Source organism: Filicampus tigris, chromosome 16 (genome assembly GCF_054856515.1).
Source record: "Filicampus tigris isolate MCC_2025a chromosome 16, RoL_Ftig_1.0, whole genome shotgun sequence".
Classification (NCBI taxonomy): domain Eukaryota; kingdom Metazoa; phylum Chordata; class Actinopteri; order Syngnathiformes; family Syngnathidae; genus Filicampus; species Filicampus tigris.
The window spans coordinates 922,237-946,491 of NC_141232.1; the positions used below are offsets into that span (position 1 = coordinate 922,237).

Genomic DNA, 24,255 nt, shown 5'->3' on the forward strand with positions numbered 1-24,255 from the left:
TGATTTATTTTAGTGGTCCAACAATATTCATTAAAAAAACAACAACAACAAAAAGCGTTGTTCCAAAAAGATGAAACAGTACGTACCGTATGTGATGATGATGCTGCGGCTGCCATAGATGCTGTTCATCATGATTATTGATTTGTTTCATTATCCAAAACCAAGCCTACAAAGGTAACTTCCAAAAATATTTTTTCATGATCAATTAGGAAAAATAATTCAAAATAAGGATAAATTATTACACAGTGTTAAGAATGCTCAAAATATTCAAATCATAACAGAGGGTTTTGTTCATCTCAGTTATTAATCAAAAACATACCTCAATGGTAAACACTAAAAATAACTCGGTGTTCTAGTAACGTTTATATAAAATACTACAAATGTAATACTGTATGCACCTTTACGCATGCGTACTCGCAGATGACACTTGTTTGTATCATTTTTATTGACACGCGGGTGTTCTGAAATCCAGATGACATTATGATGCAAAGTCTTATCATCAAGTCTTCATTCCACCGCAATTGGACTCCAAATTGAAAGAGGTGGAAGGTGGAAGCGCTTTCGTGATCATTTGATAATTGCACGCATGCCGCACTCTAGTGGCTAAAAATGACATAGCATTACAGGAGTTACAAAAGGAGACATTCGGTATCTTGGCTATTATTTTCACATTTTAGAACCATACCCAAGTCTATTCCTTACATGATGCATTTCCAGGAACTTGCTGACATCAAATGATTTACCTAAGTATTTAATTGCACACGTGATGGGTGGGTGGGCGAATACTCCAAGAGCAAGAAAACGTCCTGATCCATCACGAGGCCCCTTTAATAGCCAGCCAAAAGTAGAGCTCTCACCCTGACCAAGAAATATATTAACATATAAACTCTTATCTGCACAATTTTGCCTTAGGAATGCCTCGCTAGCTTAATGCTAACACATAATGGATAATGCCATAGTGAACAAATAGCATCATGGTGGATTTTTTTGAACATGAACGGCGGTACGCCATATGTGCCACACCACATCACAATGCTCACAGGCATATATTCTTTATCCTTTACAAAAAACAACTGATATTATTGCAGCTTACCAAGTCGCAGAGCAGTAGTGACTGTTATTCGTTTGTGTTTATACGACTTTTTTATACTGCCCCCGGTGACCAAGGCAAGCACAGCAGAAGGAGCAGGACGATGCACCGAATGGAAGCGTTAGTGTATAGGTATTGATAGCGACCAAGAGGGAAGAAAAGGACCCTAGGGTCTGCGCAGCCCCCTTCTTCTCACTCGGATCGGCTGCAAAGGCCTCACCCGGGCCGGCCTGAAACCGGCCCCGGGTCGAGCCCTCTGCGTGAAGCTGCCATCCTGGACGCGGTCCACGAAAGCCTCCACGCCGTCAAACTTGGTCGTGAGGCTCGCCAGGTCATCCTTGAGGGCGTTGAACTGTCTGTGGAGCTCCCCCAGAGCGTCTGACAGAGGGGCGATCCTGCAACGGCCCGTCACCATTATGCCTTTTCCGTTCAAATGTGGAGTCCGACTCAGAAGAACAAGTAACGCGCTGCAGGCGGTCGGAACCTTTTCGACGGATTACATAAGATAATTAGTCATCGGCGCTTTGATAGGTTTCCAGTTTTCCTCCGGAGCCGTCTTTGCGATGAGCTCATCGCAAAGTAGAACCGGCTTGCCTTGACCAACTCTGGTCAGACTTTTGCTCTTATGTAATTCTGTGCGTCTGGGCGAAAATAACAATCGTCATTATTGTTATTATCGGCAGTGTTATTATTTATAGTAGATATTCCGGTTGATATCGGATCATTATTTTTTCATTGATTTCATACATTATATTTTTTATAGTTGTTGGATAGATGATACGGTGAAAAACATGGTGTGTTGAAATTACTCCATTTTATTTTGTTAAGTGGTTGCACAAAATAAAAGAATCTTTGTAAGATGTATAGTCTGGATCCCCCAAAATGTATCTGGATCCAAATGATTCTGCTTTGTGCAACCACTTGAAGAAGTAAAATTGAGTAAATTCAACAGAAACGTATTTCATTGTAGATGGTGAGAGTGATAGAGTGAAAAAACAGACTGATGGACGGGTGAACTGAGAGAGTGAGAGAGCGAGCGAGCGAGAGAGAGCCAATTGACTGACTCACCGACTGTATTCGGGAAGGACGGACGCGTGGTCATTGATGAGCAGCTCCTTCACGCGACTTAAAATGGCAAATTTCCAGTTGTCCAGTATTTGGGTCAAGTTGCTGCAAGCCTTGGCATCTTTCCGTTCTACATACGCCCCAAAAAGTGTTATTGTGCAGTCGTTTGTAGAACGCAACCAAGAAGTGATTCTTCCTGACCTTTTGGGTGCCAGTGTGGGGATTGCGGCTTCCATTCCTGCGATGGAGCCACTGGCATCATGCAGAGGAAGAGAGGAGCCCCTCCAATGTGCATTGTCCCCTCTTGTCCCAAGTTCTTGGAACACCAGCAAGGCAAACCCTGATTTACAGAGGCAAAGAAATTCAAAACAAGGTTCAGGTGAAATTCAACTTGACTGTGTGCTGACACACGGATGAGCCTCCTGACAACACGACAATTACATTTGCAATCAACTACCAGAGTTTCTCCTCTTACCGTCGCTGTGCTCGGGTCACTCACGACGACAAAAACAGCAATGTGAATCCTTCCTCAATCCCGCACTTGCCGCCCAAAAGCCACTCCCACATCAGAGTCAACGCACGTTGCACAAAAAAACAGGGGCGTTGTGGATAGATCTGTTCTTTTTTTTTTTTTTTTTTAATCCTGCTCATGTTTTCTTCAAGGTGGGCTGCAAAATAGCAGCAAAGCTCGAGTCTGAGTGTTCTTACAGCCTGCTTGAAGTCATTTTGGTTGGCTACACATCTGGGCAACGAAACCTCGTGGCCTGCAATCTGATGATGTAATAACCCAACAATGTATCGACGGTGTTTGTTTTTGGCTGGTAAATGTGTGCTTACTAGCAGAGTGGATCTCTCCAGTGTGTGTGTGCATTTTGCCTTCTTTCCAAATGAAACCATTTTGAGTCGCAGAAACAGTTTTCCGTTGCGGTGAATCAGTGAACTAACGTTTCGTTGCAATGTACTGTTTTGGAGAAATGCTTGACATTTGTGTTGCATGGAGTCCACCGACTGCTCGTGCAGCCAAAGACGACTGGATTGCAGTCCCAGAAAACAACTCAGAAGTGACATTTGCTAACATCATCCAACAAGTTCTCTATTGAGTTAAGGTCTGGGAATTAGACTGGCCATGCCTTGAATAAAGTGCAGTGGAGCCTTGAGATTAGAATGCCTTCCTTGACTTACTCATTTTTCGAGATACATACACTGGGCTGATTTTTTTTTTTTTGTTCACTTTGAGTTACAAGCAAAAATTTGAGAAAAGACTGCGGGTCAGACGCCAGCAGCCAGCACCGTTTTTTCTGGGGGGTGGGGCTGCAAGGGATCAATTGCTTCATTTAAGGGATGAATGTTTTGAACTCATATCTCAAGACCGCACCCTATTTTATGCCAGGCTCAAAGTGGCCATTATAAATTTACGAACCTGACACGTTTTAAGTAACATCTTCAACGTGTCCCAACGGTCTTACGAATTTCCAACACAGCATAATAAAACTCAAGTAAAGTAAAACTACTCAGCAGCACACTTCTGTAGAGGAGAATGATGCAAAATGATTTGTAAAATTTGTGTTTTGTACAACCTGGATTTACTTAATCATGAGCGTGCTCCCAGCGTTCTGTTTTAAGCTATCACTTCCCAGAATGTATTCATATTTGTATGAAGAACAATATAAGTAAAACATAAAAATGTCAAAACTAGCAATTGCAAACATGTATTCATTTGTTAAAATTTCAAATTCTCAGTCATTTTTTAGATTAGTTTCTAATAGTTAATCAGCAGTGAGAGACTAGCATCTTTCCTCAAAGTCTCGTATTGTTCTTGTGACGTAAAACACTCACGCACATGCGCACACCGTGTATACTGTCTAATCCCCTCACTGTGACTCTCACATGATGAAAGGATTGCACGCCTGACGGCCCCCCTGCGGCCAAACGCAGTCACCGGCTCACATGCTCCACTGCAAACCACTCCGCGTATGTCCCGCTTCATTTTTTGGGCAGGCCGAAAGAGCTTGCGCGGAGGATTGTCTCACAGCGATGGACAGCATCAGGAGATATTTGGCGGCAAGAAGAGTCCCGTGGCCCCGGACGAGGACGGAAGACGCACCCAATGAGTCCAGCCCGCTCATACCAAAGGTAAACATTTTTTTAAAAAGGTCAAGCTCCGGTCTAATTGTTGTTCGGGACTCCATTTTCAGGAACTTTGCTTGTATGGGTCAGTGCTGTACATACTTGCCAAGTCATTCAAGTCACAGGCGGTCAAAACTCCTCAGTTAGCCGCAGTCATATTTGTCGCTATTTGTTAGCCTGTCTATGATGTTTCTTAGCATTAAGCTCAACGGACGCGTCCAACGCAAAGCTATGTTATTCTCTTAACTGTATATATCCGACATGTTTCTGTTTTTACCACCACTATATGATATTGTCTGCTAATGTGTCTGCGTCTGGTCGAAGGGGGATGCGGGACCCCGCGGAACCACCGAGCTCCACCACGTGGGCACAAGCGGCGAACACGAGCCCGCGTTCAAAGAGATCCGGCCCCGCCGCGGCTATTCTTTTATGGACTACTTCCTCAAGTACCTGCTGGTTCTGAGCAACCTGACCTTCTCCGTCCTGGGCCTGCTTCTTCTCGCCGCGGGGCTGTGGGGCCTCATCAGCAAAGAGTCCTTCGCCCAGGAAAAAATCGGAATCATCGGCACGGACCCGATGCTGCTGCTGGTGACGCCGGGCCTCCTGCTGGCGCTGCTCTGCCTGACGGGCTGCGTGGGCGCCTTGCGGGAAAACGCCTTCCTGCTCAAGCTGTTCTCCGGGCTGCTGCTGGTGATCGTCGCGGCGCAGGTTCTGGCCGTCATCGCGGTTTACTTTGTGCAACAAGAGATCGGGAACGTCCTGAGGTCGGCCATGTTGGCCGCCGTGGCGCGCTACCAGGACGACCTGGATCTGAGGTTCATCACTGATGAGATCCAGTCCAATCTGCAGTGCTGTGGTGCGGATAATTATCGTGACTGGGAGGTCAACATGTGAGTTGGGTGTGGCGGATTGGAACTTGAAAGACTCTGTGAAGTCAATGTAGAGATTTGATGATAAATACGTCACTTTCTGGAGGTGTAAAAAGCAGGGTTACAGCAGATAACATTCACTTGAGGTTTGATTCATAATTGAATCATTTAGTTTAAGGGCGGGGTTTCGAGGCATTCAGTGGACACGCCCACATTGTACTCGGTATACTGTATTGAAGTTGAAGTCACAAAAAGGTCCATTTGCCAAATCGTTGCTCCACAGATACTACAACTGCTCTGCTCCGGGAGTTCTGGCCTGCGGCGTTCCGGCTACGTGCTGCGTTGACCCGCTGGAGAACGGCACCGTGCGGAACTCTCAGTGCGGCCTGGACGCCCAAACGCTGGACGAGTTCAGCGCTCAGAGCGTCATCTTCCTGGGAGGGTGCCTGGGGAACATCTGGCGCTGGTTGGAGCAGCACCGGGGCTCGATCGTGACCGCGCTGCTGGTCCTGCTGGCAGCGCAGATCGGGACCATGTTTGTCGCCGCGCGACTTCAACAGACGATCCGCCGGCATAAAGTCCACGCCTAGCAATTGGAAGTGTGTGCTGACATTTCAAGGGGGGAAATAGGCAAAAGTGACGTTTATTGCATGCACTTTTCAAATATTTGTGTCTCTGAAGTGCCTGCCCAACCATCGAGTGTGAAATTAGACAACAAAGTATTTTTGGGCTGCCTATTTCTGCAAATATGACTATAAGCAGCTGCTCAAATTGTGGCCCCCTTATTTCTCTTCACTTGGCAGCTACCCGGGCAAGGATCCACCATTTTATTTTCTCCCAACCTGCAGTTTTACCTATTAAACCTACTTAGTTAGCATTTAGTGACGTGCAACATAGTGCGGTGGAATAGTGGTTGGCCTCACAGTTCTGAGGTTCTTTGTGCATATCTCCCAGTGGTTGTGAGGGTTTTTTGCATTATGTTGTAATCCCCCTTAACTCTCCCTCGCGCGCACACGCATGCGCGCACACACACCCACACTGGGTTCATTTATGCGGCGGTGAACAATGTGTACACCTCATGCATGTGTGCACCCACCGGATTAGAATTTAAAACTGGCCTTCCTTCTCATGACTTCTCACACCTAACATGCAAACACAATAGCCATGAGTCACTTCTTCATAAATTGCATTTGTATTCACTTAGGCCTGTACTGAGGTATTTGCGATGAGTAATCATGAAAACTTTGCAGGCTGCTAGTCACATGTTGGACACGCACAATAACCAAACTATGCTGAATTTTATTTGCATCTTGTAATAATGTGCTTAACTTTTTTTTAAATATATATCAGAGATGAAGTAATGGTTTGGTCCATAAAATCCAGTCACTATTAAAATACTATGGTAAGGACACCTGCAAATGATTTGTTGAGTGGAATTCGGTGTGTTACGCCAAGTGTTTCTTTGAGACTTCTCATTTTATGACAAAGTTATCTGTATTGGCTTTCAGATGGAACCATTAGGATTTTTATTCTACATCCATTGTGTGGACGATATGTACCAGATCAAAAGAAAAAAATACTACGACAAAAGAAGTGCTTGCATATCAGATTGGATCCATTCAGTCGGTACATCAGACGGCAGCGCCCAGTTGCATGATATATATACTCAACAAAACACTTTCTTATTATTACCGTAATACTCCAAACTTGAAGCGTTTTACGTTTCTAACTACGTTGCCATCTAGTGGCTGTCGCTGGAACGGCGTTTCCGTTATTTTGCCTCAGAGATTAACTAATTCTTTATTCTTTTTGTTTAAATTAAAAAAAAAAAATATTAAATTCCGTCATTTTCTCAGTAATAACCTGTAACGACGTGACGATAATCTCGAGAAGAAGAAGAAGAAAATAAACTTCCTAGCGCCCATTTCCTCTGACGTCATAGTTCAAAGGCTAAACGCTACGGAAGTTGCCTCCACGTGAGGATATTAGCTGTGTTGATTTCTAATCTGCATAAACTTGCATCGACATGGGGAAGAATAAGAAACGTAAGAACAGCTCTGGGGAGGTGGTTAACAAAACCGGACTGCAACCGAGGTAATATAAAGACACGACGTTTGGTGAAGGCAGATTTTAGCCTTAGAGGCTACTATGCTAATAGCCCGCTACACATTTAACATACTGTAGTTGTTATTGAATTGAGTAAAAAACTTAAGTTTAAGATCTAAATGACCATCTTTATCTATTTAAAGGCAACGAGTATGCTGCTTTTTACTGATAGTGTTCAAATAAAAGCCAATCTGTCAACATGTCAGTGCGAAGAAGCAGAAACGAGATGGAAAAGCCAAAAAGGACAACAAACAAGGAGACCACCTTGAGCACATCCCCTTCAGGCTGCAGGAGATCATGAAGAGCAAGGAGAGGATGCAAAGTGGCACGTCGAAGGCAAAGAAATTAAGAGACGGTGAGCAAATGGGAAACAGTAGTCATTAATAACCTGCATACGTGTGGGAATAATGCATCACTTTCTGGTCCCCCCCCCCCCCCCCCGGCCCTCCAAGCCATCCACCTTCATAGAAAACCAGAGAAGTCCAAGGTCAGCGATATAGCCGTCCCGCGTTTCAAGCGAAGAAAGAAGGAAAGCGAGTCACAGTACAAGCGGCGCATGGTGATGGAGTCAAAGCACGTCCTCTTCCTCACCAACAACCAGGTGGAGAGGAAGCCCGAGCTGGACAAAGACAAACAAGAGAATCCCGCAGACCAGGGAAAGTCGGAAAAAAAGAAAGAGTAAGAACCTTTAGACAATGCCACTTTGACTATAATTTGAGCCGCTGCTTGAGTGAAGTGAAAAAAAAAACCCCAAAGGAGCAAAGAAGGTATTGTAATGCCTTCGCATGTGGGCAAGGAGAGCCCCAGTCACTGACGCAATCTTGGCCGTTTATTGAACGGGAGAAACAGTCAAGCACACAAATACGAATGAATACACTGGCAAGTGTAACAAAAGATGTTTTTGGACGGCCAGAATGGATTAGTGGCATTTCAACCTTTCATGTTTGTTGCATGTCATTTGTTGCCACAGGTACAACAAACTGAAATTACAGAAGCGACAACAGAAAAAGTTGGAGCGACAGGAAGATCAGATAGAAAAGGAAATGTTCCAAGGTAACGACCATATATTAACACCCCTCTTTTTAACTGTTAAAAAAAAAGTACACGCGTCTTCTTTAATGCATGGCCTAGACAAAACAAAGCCAGTAAAACATTTTTTTTTTCCTTTCTCCTCACAAGATGACATTGCATTTGGCGAGGTTTCAATGGAACCACCTTCACTAACCAGCAAACCCAAGAAAGCGCTCTTCAAGCCTCAGGTACAACAAAAGCCGCCAATGAACATTTGCATGTCTCGCGTCCAAGTCACAACACGTCGGGTTTCTCTCCCGTTTTGCCCGAAGGCCGCTAAGGAGCTCCTCCTCAACTCGCTCCTCGGCCAGGCGGCGACGTCCACGGCTAAGCCGTCCATGGCCCGCCAGAGGATCATGGAGGAGGAGCGGCAGCGGGCGGTGCTGGCCTATCGCCACCTCAAGAAACAGAGACAGCAGGAGCAGGAGCAGACCAGGACCGGAAGGCGCAAGCCCCCCCAGTGACGGGACACCACCACAGGATTATTGTTCTCAAGTGACTGTGGGAGTTTTCCAGGTAAATGTGATGCGGCAGAAGGTCGGCAAGAAGCGCACATTTGCTGGCAGGAGACATTTAAACATCCACTTCATCTTGCACTATGTCCCGACAGGCAATTGTCGTTCGTCATGATTTTGTTATCGGGCGGTCCTCCGTTTTACGGCGGTAGCAACGTACGAGGTTGCGAACGGCGTGCAATGAAATAAGTGGCGTAGGAATACGACTTCATACGATAAGATGTTACCACCGTAACTGCAGTTTAGTTTCACCATTGTGCCCTGGAAGTGAACGGAACTCAGTCGTCAGCCCAGCATGGCTGTGATGCACTCAGCAGTGCAGGTTACGCAGTACTGCCGAGACGCCACTTGAGGGCAGTGCGTCAGACAACAAAAACATTTCATTTCTTTGCAGGACTGGTTAAAGCAGGGATACCATCAAACTGCTTTGACACTCCTTGAATGAAAAGAGTAAAGTCTATTTTTGCTGCTTTTGTCATATAAGTGAGCGGATGTCATTTTTGTGTTTTACCATGTAAAAATCAACAAACCATTTGGTACGAAAACATTTGTGGCCAGGCCATTTGCATACGGTTTACCCATGAGCAGCAAGGCCTTTGTTGTAGCCACTGACCTCTGCCACAAAGTCAACAAACACCAGCCCGATCGTAGTCCACTTTGACAACTATGGCGTACACACCGCCATCATCCTCGTAATCAGGGAGCGCTGCCTGCGCCGTGTTGTTTGATCAGCTTTGAGCAGCAAAGCCTTAAAGTGGCTGCCTGTGTTTATCTGCGCGCGGTCGCCACGGCAACAAGAAAACGCAGCTGTTTGTGAGGGCTCGAGTGTCGCATCTGCTGAGGTCATGAAAGTGGTGTGGCGCACGTGGCCGCGCATGTGCACGTGACAGCTCGAGTGCTCGGGAGAAGGATTAGCTGGGACGCTAACTGATGACATCATTGATGAACTAGTGAGCACCGAGCATCCTCGTGCATTTGGATACATTTCCCTATGAGCTTCAGTCACTGCATTTTTTTTTTTTTTTTTTTTTGCAGTGATTATTTCACTTCCTGACTTGTCTGCTAGCCCTTTGCCTTCCGAGCCTTCTTTACAGGGGGGCTTTGAGATACAAATGACCAATTTTACGGGTATTTTGAGGTGCGAGTCGTTGTTCGGCTGATTATTTATTTTTTTTCAATCTCTGACTTGCAATTCAAGAATTTGAGATCCAGAGCTGCACAATGGCAGGGAACTGAACTCACAGCAGTTTTGGCAGATCGTAAACTAATTTTCAGCCCGAAAAGCTTGAAAGCTGTTTAATGCTACTCCCGGTTTACTGTCAAAATAAACCTAAAAGAACCCCCCGCCCCCATTTTTTTTTTTAAAAGTCTAGTTTAGTCTGTTTATCTTAATTAACCAACAACAATGCAAAGCACCATAAACCACGAATGACATTCACAGCGGAAATGTCAATACAGATGATGTAACAATACACACAGGCATATATTATTCATCCTTTATGAAGAATGACTAAGATTACTGTGGTTTAAAACGTTTTAGAACAGTACAATGCATATTCCCGTTTGGTACCTCTGTGTTCCACTGCAACTCTTGGAAGATTTGGAGCTACTGTTCATGCTTTTGATTGAACAACGATGTTACTGAATCTTAAACATAGACTTAAAGAGGCCATCATGCAGAATGCACTTTTGAATTGCTTGTATGCAATGTCTGGAGTGCAGCCTCGCGAGGCTACGGCGTCAATGGCAAAAACGTAAATGCAGCTGCATTGAGTTGTTGGACGCACAGATTAGCATTTGCTAACAGTGTTAGCCTCTGAGAATATAACATTTGATTCCTTGATTATGGCTACATACCACATAGGGTGTAGTGTATGAAGTGCTGCCTGCACGAGTGAAATTTTTTTTTTCTCTACAATTTTTTTTCCACGCTCTGTGGTGTAGGTGTGTGTGTGTGTGTGCGTGCGTGTGCAGTACTTGCAACCCACTCGGCTTGTTGTGTAACAAACCTGCTGCTCCATTCAAGCAGATGGCAATGCCCTGATAATAGCACATTGTTTTGCAACAACAAAACAGTAAGGCCCCCTCCACCCGTCCCATTAGTGGCAGAGATTACATGGATTTATCAGCGAGTTGTGTCGTTTCCACTGCCAGACGAAGGTGCGCGCCGCAAGGCTTATCGAGCCGACGTATGCAAATGACATTGCGCCTCACATGGCTTTGCCACTGGCAACGGCCAACGCACGCTTGCCACGACATTAGGTACACCTCAACGGTCTCGAGTCGGATCCGATACGAGCGCCGCATCAATCACAATCACTTTGGAGTAACACAAATGCTTCGCCGAGAGCTGACAAAATGTCAGACTAACTGAACAATGCTCTTCATTTCGATATTTGACAATTGCGTGCAGGTGTACCTGAGAAGACGGGTTACGTTCCAACAATTGCCACACAGGTTTACGTGGCTATTACGGACTTTATTATTTCAAGGCACAACAGGATCATGTGTCGTTCAAAACGAGATTAACGCCGTAATCCTTCCAACAAAGACCTCTTTCCTCCCAGCAATACACTTCATACCAAAAAACAACAGCAAAACCTCATGATTGTAATAATCCAGACTTGTGAATAATCAACTACCACGCAGCACATACAGCATGTCTCTAGTGCACAAAAACAACTTTGGGATTTCATGTAAAAAAAAACAAAAAACATGCCGAACCAAAGAGTAGATAATTGTCCCGCTGAGATGGTGCAGGCAGGCAGGCAGGCAGGCTGTGTGCGTGCGTGCGTGCGATATGGTTGCTAAGAGGCCAACGAGCGATCCAGGGAGCCGTCGCTGCTTCCGCCGGCGTTCAAAGAGGAGGCCGAGGCGCGGCGCATCATCGTGTCCTGGTCCAGCTGTGTGAGCACAGCCGAGTACTTTATTCAAAGACAGATGGGGGCTGAATTGATGTTTTTTGTTTTGTCTTTTTTCCCCAAACGCGCATCACTCACCTTGGTCAGACCTTTTGCGATCAGGGCGATTTCGGTGGGCTGGTAGACACAACTTCGCAGTTGACCGTTATAAGCGCCGTATGGCGACACCGGCTTTGATGGCACTGATGATGAAAGACAGCAGAAAGAACAAAAGCTACAGTTTAGCGGGGGCGCCAAAGTGTCGAAATGTGCCCTGTGTTTTCGTCCAGGGTTGGTGTTGAGTCAAGACTCTGGTCGAATCAAAGGCGATGAATCGATGGTGTCGCTGATGTTTTTTGCGGGGATAGTGGTCCCCGAACGCCTCTATACACTATGTGCCGGTTGCCAACCCCTGGCCTGTCTCACAACCTGAAATCAGCCACATGGCAGCTCCTATTTTGCCACTTCAGTCCCTTTGGTTCAGTTCAATCTTGGCCGAGTACGCCGATGTCCCGTGGCAACCGCCGGACACAAAAAATGGCGGCAACAAAACAATCTGCTGTTTGGTTGAACTTTTGTCCAAAGTCACCGGCCGGCCGTAAAGAAAACTATTTTCGCACTTTCGGCTTCAAACCGCCACGTCATCGAGCCGATGTCACGCTCGTATCAAGGTGAGAACAGTTAACGGAAAAAGTAAAGTGGAAAAACATTTTTCTTCACCAAATCCAGTAAAAATGAAAATGCTTGAAAAAGAAAATGACCGAACAAACTACATTTTACGTTTCTAAACTAGTAATTATAGCGGAAATGTGACAACATGAAGACTTGTTTTAGAAGAATGGTTCACCATTTGCCAATGTGCCTGTTGTGAACTGAGCTGACATTTTGCTTGCAAAGTCAGAGCAAGAAAAAGTAGACCAAATGCCTTGAAAAACGTAACCTGAGTCTAAGTTGAGTGATTCCCACGTGAAGGCAAAAGTGTTTCTTGCAGCAACTGTGAGCGCTCCCGTTACCTGTGGGCGGCTCCTCCATTGCGAAGGCTTTATTTTCCACGTACACAGCGCGGTGGGGCGGCTCGGGCTCCTTGTGGATGTTGTCGAACACCAAGCTCCTGGCCGGGTAGACGTGGTCGCCGTCGTGGGGGGGCTCCAGCTCCGGATCCTGCTGGCTCAGTAAGCAGATCTCCGGCACGGCGTAGAGGAGAAGGAACACCCAGGCGTTGGACACCAGGGCCACGGCCAGGGTGGGATCGTCCCAGCTGGCGTCTCCCAGCGCCCGGTTCCCGCCCAGGTACATGGCGATCCAAGCCGCCCAGATGGCCGCGGTCGAGAGGCCCGAGAGCAGGATGAAAGCTCCGTCTCGGCGCCAGCGCTTGCGCTTGCGCGTCAGCGAGGGCGCGGCCATCAGCACGGCGGCGAGCAGCAGGGCCATCACGTAGATCAGCGCCATGACAAAGTCCCGGTTGGCAAAGTCGCAGGACGGCTCGTCGGCGCCGCTCGCCGGGTTCCGGACGGCCGTGATGAGGAGCCACTCGGCGTTGATGATGACCTCCACCGAGCAGAGAGCCAGCGCTCCCAAGCACGGCATCCAGCTCCTGGGGCCCCGCCCCCGCCTCTGCGGCAGGAGCAGCCACAGGCCGTGCATCAGCAGGCAGGCCAGGCATCCCGAGAACAGCACGCCAAAGAGGAACCTGCGCGCCGCGCAGCTGCTGGCGTGGCGGCCCACCACGAAGGCGAAGGCCAGACCGAAGAGTCCCAGGGTGAAGACCAGAACGCCGGCCTGCAGGGCCACCACGCCTTTCCTCTTGTTGTCCGTCACCGAGGGCAGGCGGGCCATGAGGACGACGAACAGGACCAAGGCGCTGACCGCGCCGCCGCCGGCCACCGCCTCCACCGCCACCCCCCACGCCGCCCTCAGGTCGCACAGCTTGTAGTAAACGGAGCCGATGCTGGGCCCGCAGCCTCTGGGCGGGCCTGCCAACGCCATCGCTTCCTTGCAGGTAAGATGCTGCCAACGCAAAAACTTGAACGAAATGGACGAATGGTTGTTGTTGTTTTTTTCTTTTTCTTTTACGCCCACGCCCGTTGATCGTTTTTCGTTTTTCTCTTCATTGTGATGCCAGCCTCCGAATTGTCAACACGTGACATGTTGACATGGCAACATTTGAAAAGGCAAAACCGTGCGCATCCTTCCTCTCCACTCCTCCGACCGTGATGCGTTTTACAGCAGACGATTGTTGTCTTCGGATTTCAAGCGCGAATCCGGGAGGCAATTTCAATAGGAAGTGCAAAATTTCAACGTAACGTTTTACATTCACATCCACTGTCAATTTCAAACGAAAAGAAAGTCACGGTCGGAGAACATCTCGAAAGGATGAGTTTGCATACATGTGTAAATGAATAAGTAAAAAGCTTGTCCCAGCATCGGGAGCCTAACGTGAGCATGAAAGCAACCGGAATGAGCCCTTTCGGCGTCCTACCTGTGCAGCTCCAACGGCCGGTCCAGGTTCGGCCCAAATGTCTGAATTGTTCTGGTGGCAACTTGGCGGTGTGCTCCTCGAGCTGATCATCCGCCCAATTTCCTGCTCACTGACTGACTCACTCTCCCGGCGGGCGGGCGGGCGGGCGGACGCACGTGCGCACGCAGCAGTCCCCCAATCCGCCCACTCCTCCTTCCCACGGTGTCATCGGGCCGCCGCCGGTCCCGAGCAGGTGGCGTCGGCCGTCCCAATGCACCTGGCCGGCCTCACTCGAGCGGCGCGGCCGCGTTTCCGCCAACCCTCTCTTGCTCTCCTATGTTGCTCGCGGCTTTGCATATTCCGCAAGATTAGGAGTCGGCCTGCTTATTTGTTGCGGGCGCTTTAATGGGGCCAAACAAAGAGGCCACTCGCCTCCTCCTGAGTGGCTCGCTTGCACTCCAGCAACCGGCTCCGAATGCCTTGTTGGCACGCGCAGACGGATGCTGATTAATGGCCTTTTAGTATTAGCCTGATTAGATCACTTTTGTGATTTGGTTCTCAGCTGATGCGCATCCATCAGGTATGGAACCGAATCAGTTAGCATTTAGGGAACACAAAATATCATGATCCTGATCTCTACTTTGACAGTACATGCACACATACAGCGCTGTACATACTGGATAAATACAGTACATGCACTATTGACACTATTTTCACTTCGGTCACTTTTGTTGCCAGCAGTTTAGACTTCAGAGAGAGGGGGACAGTAAATGTACCCTGTTTTACAAGTCGTACACTGACTGCTTTATATTTGTAGGAAAGTTTCATTTCTTCGGCGTTGTTCCATGAATAGCCATAAGGGGTATACTCTACTCGTTTTTGTAAATTACTTTTTTTTTTTACAGTTTGTTTTGTTTATGTATTATATATGTGTATACATATGTACGTTGCTATTGTCTGACGGTCATCCTTCAAAAGGAGACAGTACTGTACTGTACACCTAATTTAGAGCGCCACCTGGTGGACAAATGTCTCATAGTTGACCCTTGTTGACACGACCAAATGAGATTACGCAACCAAATGGACGTCTTTTTGATTGATCTGTTGAAAAGCAGGCCAATCAACCACTATTAAGAACTGTATTTCAAGCCCCGCCCCCCACACCCTTCCGACCCCCACCACACACACACACCCGCACACACACACACACACAAAATCCCTTTCCAAAAAAGATGAGGCGTTTTCATTTATTGGGAAAGCTTTAGAAAATTGCTGTGACTAAGAGTGACATGGATTTAAATTTACTTGGTGTTGGTCTTAATCACCACTTAGATAGATTTCATTCAATTCATATGTAATAAATGAAATCAATCTCTAATGAATATATACATATATATTTTTTTGATTTATATTAGCGAATGTTGGCACTGTCCAACAAAAAGCATGCTCCTCCAAAATATACAAGAATAGAAAAGTCAACATTTTCATATTAAATTAAGAAAAAAAAAAAAAAAACACGGTAGGACTAGAAAGTCTGAATTGCTGTCTAGTCATAATATTGACATGAACATTAACTGCGATTGACAAATTCGAATCTCTATTTTATTGTGATATCTGATGTATTTGGCTTTAGTAAAATGAGTGTACGTGTATTGTTGTCTTGCAGTCCTAATTTGGCGGGGGTTAGGGGGGAGGATGCGCATCCCCTCCAGGCCCAGTGCAGGATTAAGGTCATCGAGGACACATTTTTTTGATTGAAGTGGGCTGGCATTTTGACAGCACTAAAAGTCCTGTTTATACTGCGTGATGGAGCCTCCTGTGGTGCATTGATCTCTCGATGGTCGATAAACCAATCCAGCAGTTGACAAATTGCACCCCCCCCCGCCCCTTTTTTAATACATTGTGGCTCTGTTAGCAGATCCTTAATAGGATCCCATCATCAAGGAGAAAGCAATGTGACCTTAATGAAGGGCATACTATTCCCACAGGCATGCTTGGCAACATTGCAGTCAGACAACTGATCAACACGCATTAGCTTCCAATTAATATCAAATACTGAAAACCAAAAGTCAACAACAACCGTAGGCAAAGTACACATATTTCATTTAACTTCATTCAAGGGCTATAATGTTCCATTATCCATCTTTCTTGTTAATTAACCCAGAATCAAGTTCTGATGTTTTAGTAGGCCTGATTCTGTCTGTCCGTAGGCCTGCGTACATCCGTATGTTTGTCCATCACGCTAGCTAGCTAACTAGCGTGCTTGCTAAACAGTACACAGCCATTCCAATTTACACAGAGACTCGCGTTTTAGGAAGAACATTCTCATGTACATTCGTAGGAAGACCGTACTCGGTGTTCTACATATTGAGAAATGGCTACGTTTTTTTCCCCCCCTTTTACCATTACATGTAAATACATCAGAGCTGGAGGGAGGGCTGGGGTCGTAGTTCAGAAGTGCACAACCGTTCCAGTCACAAAGAGACTACCGTTCTTTGGAAGTACGCTCTTTGGAAGACTGTACTTGCCAAGTTTATGGGACCATACTCTGCGTTTTTGATATAGAGAAACGGCTTCTAGCTAGCTAGCTAGCTAGCATGCTGTTTGGCTATCTATCTAATCTGTCTCAATTCAATACGCGTTGAAATGAAACCTCAAACTGATTTTAAGACTGGTGAACTTTGTAAAAATACAGCCGTTTTAGGCTGAACGGTAAATAATCGAAATACCAATTTTCACAGCAATGTGTCGTTGCAGGAGGCTGCCTCTCTAAAGCCTAAATAAAACGGAACCCTGTCACGGTTTTGATACATGTTCATGAAAATCTCCTGGAGGGATAGACGATGGCCCCATTTCTAATGTCACTTGCATACGGACTCCGTAGTGCAGTCTTGTCGCAGTTGTCTTCATTAAGGCCACTCCAGCTCTCCTCTGGGAACCTGTCAGCTTATTCATGGTGGCAACTCTGGTTTGGGGTCTCGCAGCTCTCGCTCTTGCATGTTTTTTTGTTATTCTTTTTTTTTTATCACACTGTCTCCCTTGTCTCCCACAACCCACTTCCTTCTAAAATGATGCTGCACATGGTCTGTCTCCACCTGGACATTTTAAAAGCCAGCACATTGCACATTTGTATTTAAACGCAGTTGCACTATTTGCAGTATTCAGACAAGGATTTTCCCTTTATTACACCACAGTTATAGACGTGACATAAAACATGCACAAATGTCAAATTTTCACTCACAAGTTAAAGCAAAAAATCGGCCGAACGACGGCTCGTATCTCAAGGCACCACTGTAAAGATGGATTCATCAAAAAAGCCATAAAAAGGGCATTCGATTTTGAAGGTTATACTTCTTTATCACCATATTTAGTAAATGGACAACAAAATAGTCGGGCCTTTCAATCGGGGCAGATGGCTCCACGGAAATGTTACCGAGACCCACCGTGGCGATGAGCAATCTTGATTGACACGTTCAGTTTCAATAAAGCAAGTTTTGCCTAAATTGAAATGAGCAAACCCTGCACAAATCAAATTATCCCCCAATTCGTTTGGTGAACACTGGCATCAGAAAAGTAATTACTCTTTTTTAAAAAAAAAAAAAAAAATCAGGAGGCCCCATAAATGAATTATGAAACTTAATTGACTGCCACTGGCCACTGGCTGAGCAAATTAGAGCCTTAATTGGATTTGGCAGATCATCTCAGTGCTAGCCTGCTGTGATGAAAGCACTCGTGTCTGGAGAGAGGAACATCACAATGGGCATTTTTACAATTCCACATATACTGTGTGCCATTAAAAGATGAATATCGATTGCTGATAGCATCTCTAACCCCCCCGCACAGAACAAAAAATAAAACCCCAAAACATTAGGCCCAGTCCATGCACCGATCGAAGCCACGTAGCATCCAAACGGGAGGAATTCAAAAATCAAAGCCGTCGCCATGGCAACGCCCCTGCCAGATTCCACCAATCAATGGAGTCGGCCGGGGTTGGCGAGATGCGCCAGCGCAAGGCCGGCGTCCTACATAAAGCGTGCGGGACGGAGACACGCACACGCACAGACGCGCGCACGCACGCACGCACGCGAGGGGGCAAGACACCTCTGTGCAGACAACAGCGCAGTGAGAAGACGCAAAATGATGCCTTCCCGCCATCTAGGCTTGCTTCTTCTCGGGCTCTCTTGGAGCAGCCTGTTCCTCTTCAGCCACTTTAGAGCAGTTACAGGAGGTAAGTGGACATTTTTAAACTAAACTTTGCTGCCTTCCCCTAATATTCTGCATGGTGGGGGTGTTGTCGCGCTTTCTCAGTCCAGCCTCCCCCGTAGTGTGAGCGAGTCGTCGGCGAGGCTTGACGAGGCTTGAGTAGCCTGCAGCCCCAAGGCAGAGGACTGATGGCTTGGTTGTCTCGAATCCTCGGGCTGCCCGCATCCAAGACGCGCGAGTCCATTTGCCGGCTGGCTTTGTGCCCCCCCAACAATGCATTAAGGAGGCTGAGGGGGGGGGCGGATAAAAGAAAAATTTCAAAAAAAGAGCCTCCCTGAGGAAGAGGCCACTTTTGAATCGATTCAACCACATTGCGCTCCACTAAAAGTTGGTCCTGCGGATTTGATTCTGAAGTGTGAAGGAGCTGTATGGATTTCTGTTTTAGTTGCAGGAATTGTAGTGGATTGCAACACCAACGTGTGGCTAGCCATGGACGTCAGGGTTTTTCGACTTCAAGAAATTTGACTTGGAGCAAGGGACGGCTAGCTGCACATAGGAATTCTAAAAGTGCACCCTTGTGTCTTGGGCCAGATTTCAAGACAGTGGCGTCTTGAGATGTGAGTACGGCTGAACAGGTCATCGAATCTCCGTGTGGTAGAATCCAATTTTCATTTGGTAGAACTTTGTGAGGTTGTTGTAGTCAACAGGAAAAAGACTGCAAAAAGTTTTTAGTAAGCTTACTCCTCTTCGATTTTTGCCTTTTTTTCAATCAATAAGACCAAAACTCTGGAACATAGAAATGGGGAATAATGATTTGACAAATGTGTGATTTGAGTTGCGAGCATGGTCACCGAATGACTTCCACTCGTATCTCAAGGCACCACGGTACTTTCTACTCAAATGATCATGTCGGGGAGCTTGACAAGATTTTTTTGAAGCTTTTTTTTTTAGCTGCCTGTTTAAATATTACCTGAGCGGTGTTCAGATTTGTGGACGGGGTAGGATTAACCTGAATCCTAACCCTCCCCCGCTTTATTTATCAATCTATAATATTGCCGGCGATCCCATATCTCCCTCTAAAGATTGCTTTGTAAAAAGTCAACATGATAGTTTGACTGCCTGCGAAGTGGACCCTCTGGTGTATTTTTGTACAAACGCTTTCTATTGTGGGCGCCAGCGCATCTCCAAATCAATTGACACTCCCAGATGGGAAGTTAGCTGCTGGATCGCAATAGTTTCGGGATGAATTTGCGTGTGGTCCTGTCACACATGGGATGCGCTATCCGGTCATTCGTTTGTTTGTTTGTTTGTTTGTTAGCTCGACAGAGAACTATTCATTTAATCCGACATGAAAGGGGGCACATTACGGAAATGATTCGAATTGTTTGGGTCTCCCGAGTGCCTGCCCGTTCAAGTGTGAAATTAAACGACTAAACGGCCAAGTAGATCTTTTGTTTTGTACTCTGTGCTTTTGTTGCGATCATCCCGAGGTGTTTTTTGCGCCGGTAGGCACAAATTGTGTTGAAGTATGAGTGCTGTTACTTCAAAATAAGAGGGCTCAAGTAAAAGTAAAAAGTGGTCTTACAAGAAATTATTTGAGTATAAAAAACTACTCAGGTGAATAACTTTTAATTGTTATTTTAAGTCCTGCTTTTAGTCAGAGCGCAAATAACATCGGGAATGTGCTAATTGGCTTGAACTAAAACAATAATACATCTTTATAAAATAACACCGTCCTGCCACAAGAAATGGTGTGCAATGAATAACTTCCTCGGTTTGTTGACCAGTGCGATGCGCACGTGACCAAAGCGGATTGTCAAGCCTGGGGAGGTTTGTCCTTTATGTTTCTTATTTTGATTTTTTTCAAACTACATTTTGCTTTCATTTCCTGGTGCATGAATCCTAATGACCCAATTCAGGCACATGCGCGAGGCGGGTAATTGGATGCGCAGCCAATTAGGAGCGTTTCCTCTGCAGCTGAGGTTTGCACTCAGCAGGATGAGTGAAAGCGATGCAAAATCGATCTTACATTATATGTGATTTGTTTTGGGCACGCGCGATAGTGGTTAGCCTGTCTGCCTGAGTTGAGGGGTTCCGGGCATGAATCTTAGCCCTTCTATGTTGAGTTCCTTTTTTCCTTGGCTTCCAAAAATAAATGAGCTGAGCTCCGTTTTTTTTTTTCCTCCCATAGTTGTGAATGTGAGCGGGAATGCTTATTTGTCTATATGAGGCTGGCGATCAGAGCGGCTCGTACCCCACCTCTTGCCGAAAGTCACCCGTGACAGTTCTTATTACAAGCAGTAAAAAAAAAGAAAAAGAAAAAACAGCAAGATGGATGCTTTATTTTGCTACTTGTTGACAATGATTGTCTTTGTGCTTTGATCCCTTGTGAAGTGTGTCATTTTTATTTTCAAAACTTGCGGAGTCAAATGATTTCAATGGTTTGGTGAGATGCGGGGAAACCCCCCTGCGGCTGCAGATGAGGTCTTCACAGTTGAATGAGAGACCTCTCATCTCATCCTCTTTGTCTCGCAAAATTCAGTCTGTACTCGAGGGGGGTAAAAAAAAAAAAAGAGAGTCTGGTTAAGGTCGAAGTGATGATGATTGATTCGACTCCTTTACAGAAGTGAAGGTAAAAAGGAAAAGACAAATGTAACAGACAAGAGCAAAGTCTTTGTCCTTGACTGGCCCGCCACCGCTTGTGTGTCCACAGCTCCGGCGAAGCCGGACGCGCCCCCCGACACGGGGGCCACGGTCCTCAATCACTCCATGAGCCTGGTGCAGCGTATGGAGGGCCTGCTGGCGGCGGGCAACGGCAGCGACGTCACCCTGCGCGTGCACACGCTCGGCACGGACGAGGTGAAGGTGATCCAGGCCCACAGCCTGCTGCTGGCCACGCAGAGCCGCGTGCTGGAGCAGCTGCTGCTCGGCCGCAACGGCAGCACGCTGGCGCTGAGCGAGCCGCCCGACTGCGCCGCCGTCTTTGACAAGTTCATCAGGTGAGGGGGAACAAAAAACGCTTTCAGGCACCGAGGCACAGAAAAGAGTGTTTGGCATTTTCAGTGGCGCCGATGCTTTTTCATCCCGGAAGCAAGGCGAGCTCAAAATGAAGTCGGAGGGATGGAATCGGAAGTGTTGGCGGAAGGCAAACATTTGGCCGAGTTGTGGGAAAAAGCAATCCGTCGCACTCCAGCAACGGCATTGAAGCTGCGCCTCGATCGATTTGGCTTGAACCTCTCCCGAGTGGCCATCCTGCGTATCGCCGCGTTTCAAACTTGGGCTGCGGCACGCCTGAAAAACTTGCACGACCGGCTCCAAGTCAGCCCTTCGCTGCGTCAGAAGCTCCAAAATTGCATTGCCGGATAGACAATATGCTGTGCCAATTTTGGTTTCCGGTATTTCAACAACGTCGGACAGTTCTGTTGCCTCCCCGTCAGTTCGGACAGGATATCTCGCAAGAGGCGCAAAATCAGCCATCGAATCAATCGGTCTCCGATTCGCGAACGCATTGCGCATGCTACGTTCATCGATTTGTGCGTTCAAAATCGGTGCCCGGCTCGTGGATGAGCTTCCGCATTTGCAGTTTGCGCGCGTTTCCGGTCATCGTTTACTCGTAGTCGAATCCGAACCCGGGAGAGCGATGGGCGAATTTTCCGCATTACGTGCGGAGAGGCTGGCGTTTTTCCTTTAGTTTTTAAGTCGGTTCAGATGCTCCAAATTGGTAGTAATGGTGTGCACCCGGCTTGAAATGTGCGGCGGTATCATTCTTTTTTTCAGACTACGTTGAGATTGCCGCGCGTTTGAGGCTTGCGGTGTAAAACGGGCCGGCGCGGGCTTGGGGGAAAACTTCAGAGGACTTGTTGCGTGTCGGGTCTCAGTGCGCTCGTGTTGTTTTTGCAGGTACTTGTACTGCGGTGACGTGTCCGTGCGTGTGGACCAGGCGGTTTCCCTGCACAAGCTGGCCAGCAAGTACCAGGTGTGGAGCTTGCAGCAGGGCCTGAGCCAGTATATGAGCCAGCATTTGTCCAGCGACTCCCCCACGGGCCACGCGGTGGCGTGGTACAAGTACGCGCTGCAAACGGGCGAGGTGGCCCTGCGGGACAGCTGCCTGCAGTACCTCTCGTGGAACCTGTCGTCGGTGCTGCAGAGTCAGGAATGGAGCTCCATCGGCGAGGAACTCCTCCTCTCCCTGCTCCGGCGCTCGGATCTGATCCTGCAGACGGAGCTGGAGCTCTACCAAGCGCTGGAGGCCTGGGCGGAGCGGAACCGGCCCGTGGGCAAGACGGCGGAGGCGGCCCTCAGGTTGGTCCGCTACGGCATGATCCCCCCTCAGTCGCTCTTCCGTCTCCAGAAGCAGTCGGCCCTCATGCAGAAGTATTACGAGTCCATCCGGGATCTGCTCTACCTGGCCTTCCAGTTCCACTCGGCCTCACCCGTCACTCTGGCCAAGTACTTTGACGTCAACTGCAGTATCTTCACTCCCCGCAACTACCTGTCCTCGTCCTGGGGCTCCCCGTGGATCATCAACAACCCGACGCGGGACGACCGCAGCTTCAGCTTCCAGACGCAGCTGGGCCCCAGCGGCCACGACGCCAGCAAGCGGGTGACCTGGAACTCGCTCTTCTCGCCTCGCTGGCTCCCGCTGAGCGCCAGGGCCACCTACGGCGAGATGGGCGCCATGCAGCCCACCCGCACCGACGGAGGCCGGCCGCGGATCATCGTCACGCCGGCCACGTCCAGCCCGGACTTTGCCGGGGTCAGCTTCCAGAAGACGGTGATCGTGATGGCCAGGCAGCAGGGCAAGGTGCTGGTCCGCCACGTCTACAACTTCCACCAAAGCACGGAGGAGGCGGGCGACTTCCTGGCCGCCGCCGACCTGCAGCGCCGCGTGTCCGACTACCTGATCGACAGCTCCCTCTATCTGCACGTTGTGATAAAACCGCTCTACCATACCCTGCTTGTTGCCAAGAAATAGACGCAAATGTGGCTGTTTGCCCCAACCCCCCCCCACACCCACACACACACCCACACACACGCACACACACACCCACACACACACACACACACGCGCTTGCACTCATATCGCAGCATACACACGTTTTTCATGACTTTGTGCATTCATAGTCTTCCAATTATTCACCAAAAAAGGTCCTCCATTTTATAGTATTTTGTCCACAAAGACAAGCAAAAATCATTGTACTGTATTTGTTCACGCAATGTGTAGTCTGGCAGTTTTTTCCTTGTCCTTGAATGTATTCCTTTTATTGCTTAGTATTTGAATATGATGTCATACCTTTGTATTTTTTATTTTATCGTTAGTCAGGTACTGTATAGATGTTTAGTTTACAGACTTAGTATTAAGTTACATCTATTTCAAAACATGTTGATGGAATTATAATGAAGTTTTAGCTTTCCTTTTTGTTCAGTAATTTCCTTTTCTAATAATTGAGGATTTAAGCGGAGCTTTAGTTTTTCTTCCCTATTTGTTGTGGCGTACATTTCAGCGAGATTTAAATGAAGCTCCACCTGTGGGGAAAAAAAATCAAAAAGAAAACTAAATCTGTGAGTAAAAGACAAGCTGGTTGTATTAGGGGGGGAAACATCAACAGTGGAATTATGACAAAAGGTTAGTTGTGATGTTGCCAGAATAAAGTTGTTTTATGGCACAAATTCCGCACTTTGGAATATTTTCTTTCTCATTGGATGATGTGGAAAAGTTGTGTTTTAAGAAAAAAAAAGTATTAATATGATGGGGGGAATTGAGAATATCAGTTATAATATTACGACTTCCTTTCCATTATACCGTAGGAAAAAAATCTGTCATTTTAGGAGAATAACGTACTAAAATGAC

The 24,255-nt window shown here is 47.1% G+C and overlaps 5 protein-coding genes across 13 annotated transcripts in view; 3 read left to right on the plus strand and 2 right to left on the minus strand.

The window, feature by feature from the left end:
* Positions 1-6,558, plus strand: part of LOC147133907 (tetraspanin-10-like) — a 17,187-nt gene extending 10,629 nt beyond the window's left edge. For 3 of the 5 annotated variants that reach the window (XM_086056361.1, XM_086056363.1, XM_086056362.1), the window contains 3 exons: positions 4,154-4,288; positions 4,607-5,172; positions 5,435-6,558. In XM_086056361.1, the coding sequence (XP_085912487.1) occupies positions 4,154-4,288; positions 4,607-5,172; positions 5,435-5,741 (1,008 nt within the window). In that variant the 3' untranslated portion in view covers positions 5,742-6,558. Of the gene's footprint in view, positions 1-4,061; positions 4,289-4,606; positions 5,173-5,434 lie in introns of those variants that run through there. The other 2 variants (XM_086056360.1, XM_086056364.1) reach the window with 2 other exon arrangements.
* On the minus strand, positions 422-2,694 carry LOC147133908 (uncharacterized). Its single transcript, XM_086056090.1, has 4 exons — positions 2,631-2,694; positions 2,357-2,495; positions 2,159-2,285; positions 422-1,485 (listed from the first exon to the last, which is right to left on the minus strand). The coding sequence occupies exons 2-4, from the start codon at positions 2,448-2,450 to the stop codon at positions 1,257-1,259; spliced, it is 450 nt and encodes a 149-aa protein (XP_085912216.1). The 5' UTR covers positions 2,451-2,495; positions 2,631-2,694; the 3' UTR covers positions 422-1,256.
* Positions 6,559-7,098: 540 nt separating the features above from the next.
* Positions 7,099-13,052, plus strand: LOC147133909 (coiled-coil domain-containing protein 137-like). Of its 3 annotated transcripts, XR_015090133.1 has the most exons (7): positions 7,099-7,245; positions 7,464-7,612; positions 7,710-7,935; positions 8,228-8,310; positions 8,437-8,516; positions 8,601-8,844; positions 12,805-13,052. XR_015090133.1 is itself a non-coding variant. In XM_086055753.1 (6 exons), exons 1-6 carry the CDS (start codon positions 7,178-7,180, stop codon positions 8,790-8,792), a joined length of 798 nt encoding a protein of 265 aa, XP_085911879.1. In that variant the 5' UTR covers positions 7,099-7,177; the 3' UTR covers positions 8,793-9,326. The 3 variants fall into 3 exon arrangements, 2 of the variants coding, with proteins under 2 accessions (XP_085911879.1, XP_085911880.1); XM_086055753.1 differs by lacking the exon at positions 12,805-13,052 and having other exon boundaries at positions 8,601-9,326; XM_086055754.1 differs by lacking the exon at positions 12,805-13,052 and having other exon boundaries at positions 7,113-7,245; positions 7,401-7,612; positions 8,601-9,326.
* Positions 11,302-14,642, minus strand: LOC147133910 (G protein-coupled receptor family C group 5 member C-like). Of its 3 annotated transcripts, none has more exons than XM_086055750.1 (4): positions 14,223-14,642; positions 12,757-13,765; positions 11,843-11,946; positions 11,302-11,767 (listed from the first exon to the last, which is right to left on the minus strand). In XM_086055750.1, the coding sequence occupies exons 1-4, from the start codon at positions 14,310-14,312 to the stop codon at positions 11,651-11,653; spliced, it is 1,320 nt and encodes a 439-aa protein (XP_085911876.1). In that variant the 5' UTR covers positions 14,313-14,642; the 3' UTR covers positions 11,302-11,650. The 3 variants fall into 3 exon arrangements, with proteins under 3 accessions (XP_085911876.1, XP_085911877.1, XP_085911878.1); XM_086055751.1 differs by having other exon boundaries at positions 12,757-13,750; positions 14,223-14,641; XM_086055752.1 differs by having other exon boundaries at positions 11,302-11,746; positions 14,223-14,639.
* On the plus strand, positions 13,775-23,538 carry LOC147133911 (BTB/POZ domain-containing protein 17-like). Its single transcript, XM_086055749.1, is given in 5 exon segments — positions 13,775-18,126; positions 18,128-18,333; positions 18,335-18,429; positions 21,118-21,403; positions 22,305-23,538. Coding segments are annotated over 5 exon segments (1,707 nt in total). The 5' UTR covers positions 13,775-18,081; the 3' UTR covers positions 23,380-23,538.
* Positions 23,539-24,255: the final 717 nt, after the last annotated feature.

Coding starts and splice junctions, on each gene's coding strand:
- LOC147133908 (XM_086056090.1), bottom strand. CDS start 2,450: ATGCACATTGGAGGGGCTCCTCTCTTCCTCTGCATGATGCCAGTGGCT. Junction 2,286..2,356: donor CCCACACTGGCACCCAAAAG/GTCAGGAAGAAT, acceptor GGGCGTATGTAG/AACGGAAAGATGCCAAGGCT. Junction 1,486..2,158: donor GTCCTTCCCGAATACAGTCG/GTGAGTCAGTCA, acceptor GGGCCGTTGCAG/GATCGCCCCTCTGTCAGACG.
- LOC147133909 (XM_086055753.1), top strand. CDS start 7,178: ATGGGGAAGAATAAGAAACGTAAGAACAGCTCTGGGGAGGTGGTTAAC. Junction 7,246..7,463: donor AAAACCGGACTGCAACCGAG/GTAATATAAAGA, acceptor TCAACATGTCAG/TGCGAAGAAGCAGAAACGAG. Junction 8,311..8,436: donor AGAAAAGGAAATGTTCCAAG/GTAACGACCATA, acceptor TCTCCTCACAAG/ATGACATTGCATTTGGCGAG.
- LOC147133910 (XM_086055750.1), bottom strand. CDS start 14,312: ATGATCAGCTCGAGGAGCACACCGCCAAGTTGCCACCAGAACAATTCA. Junction 13,766..14,222: donor CGGCCGTTGGAGCTGCACAG/GTAGGACGCCGA, acceptor ATTTCGTTCAAG/TTTTTGCGTTGGCAGCATCT. Junction 11,947..12,756: donor AATGGAGGAGCCGCCCACAG/GTAACGGGAGCG, acceptor TTTCATCATCAG/TGCCATCAAAGCCGGTGTCG.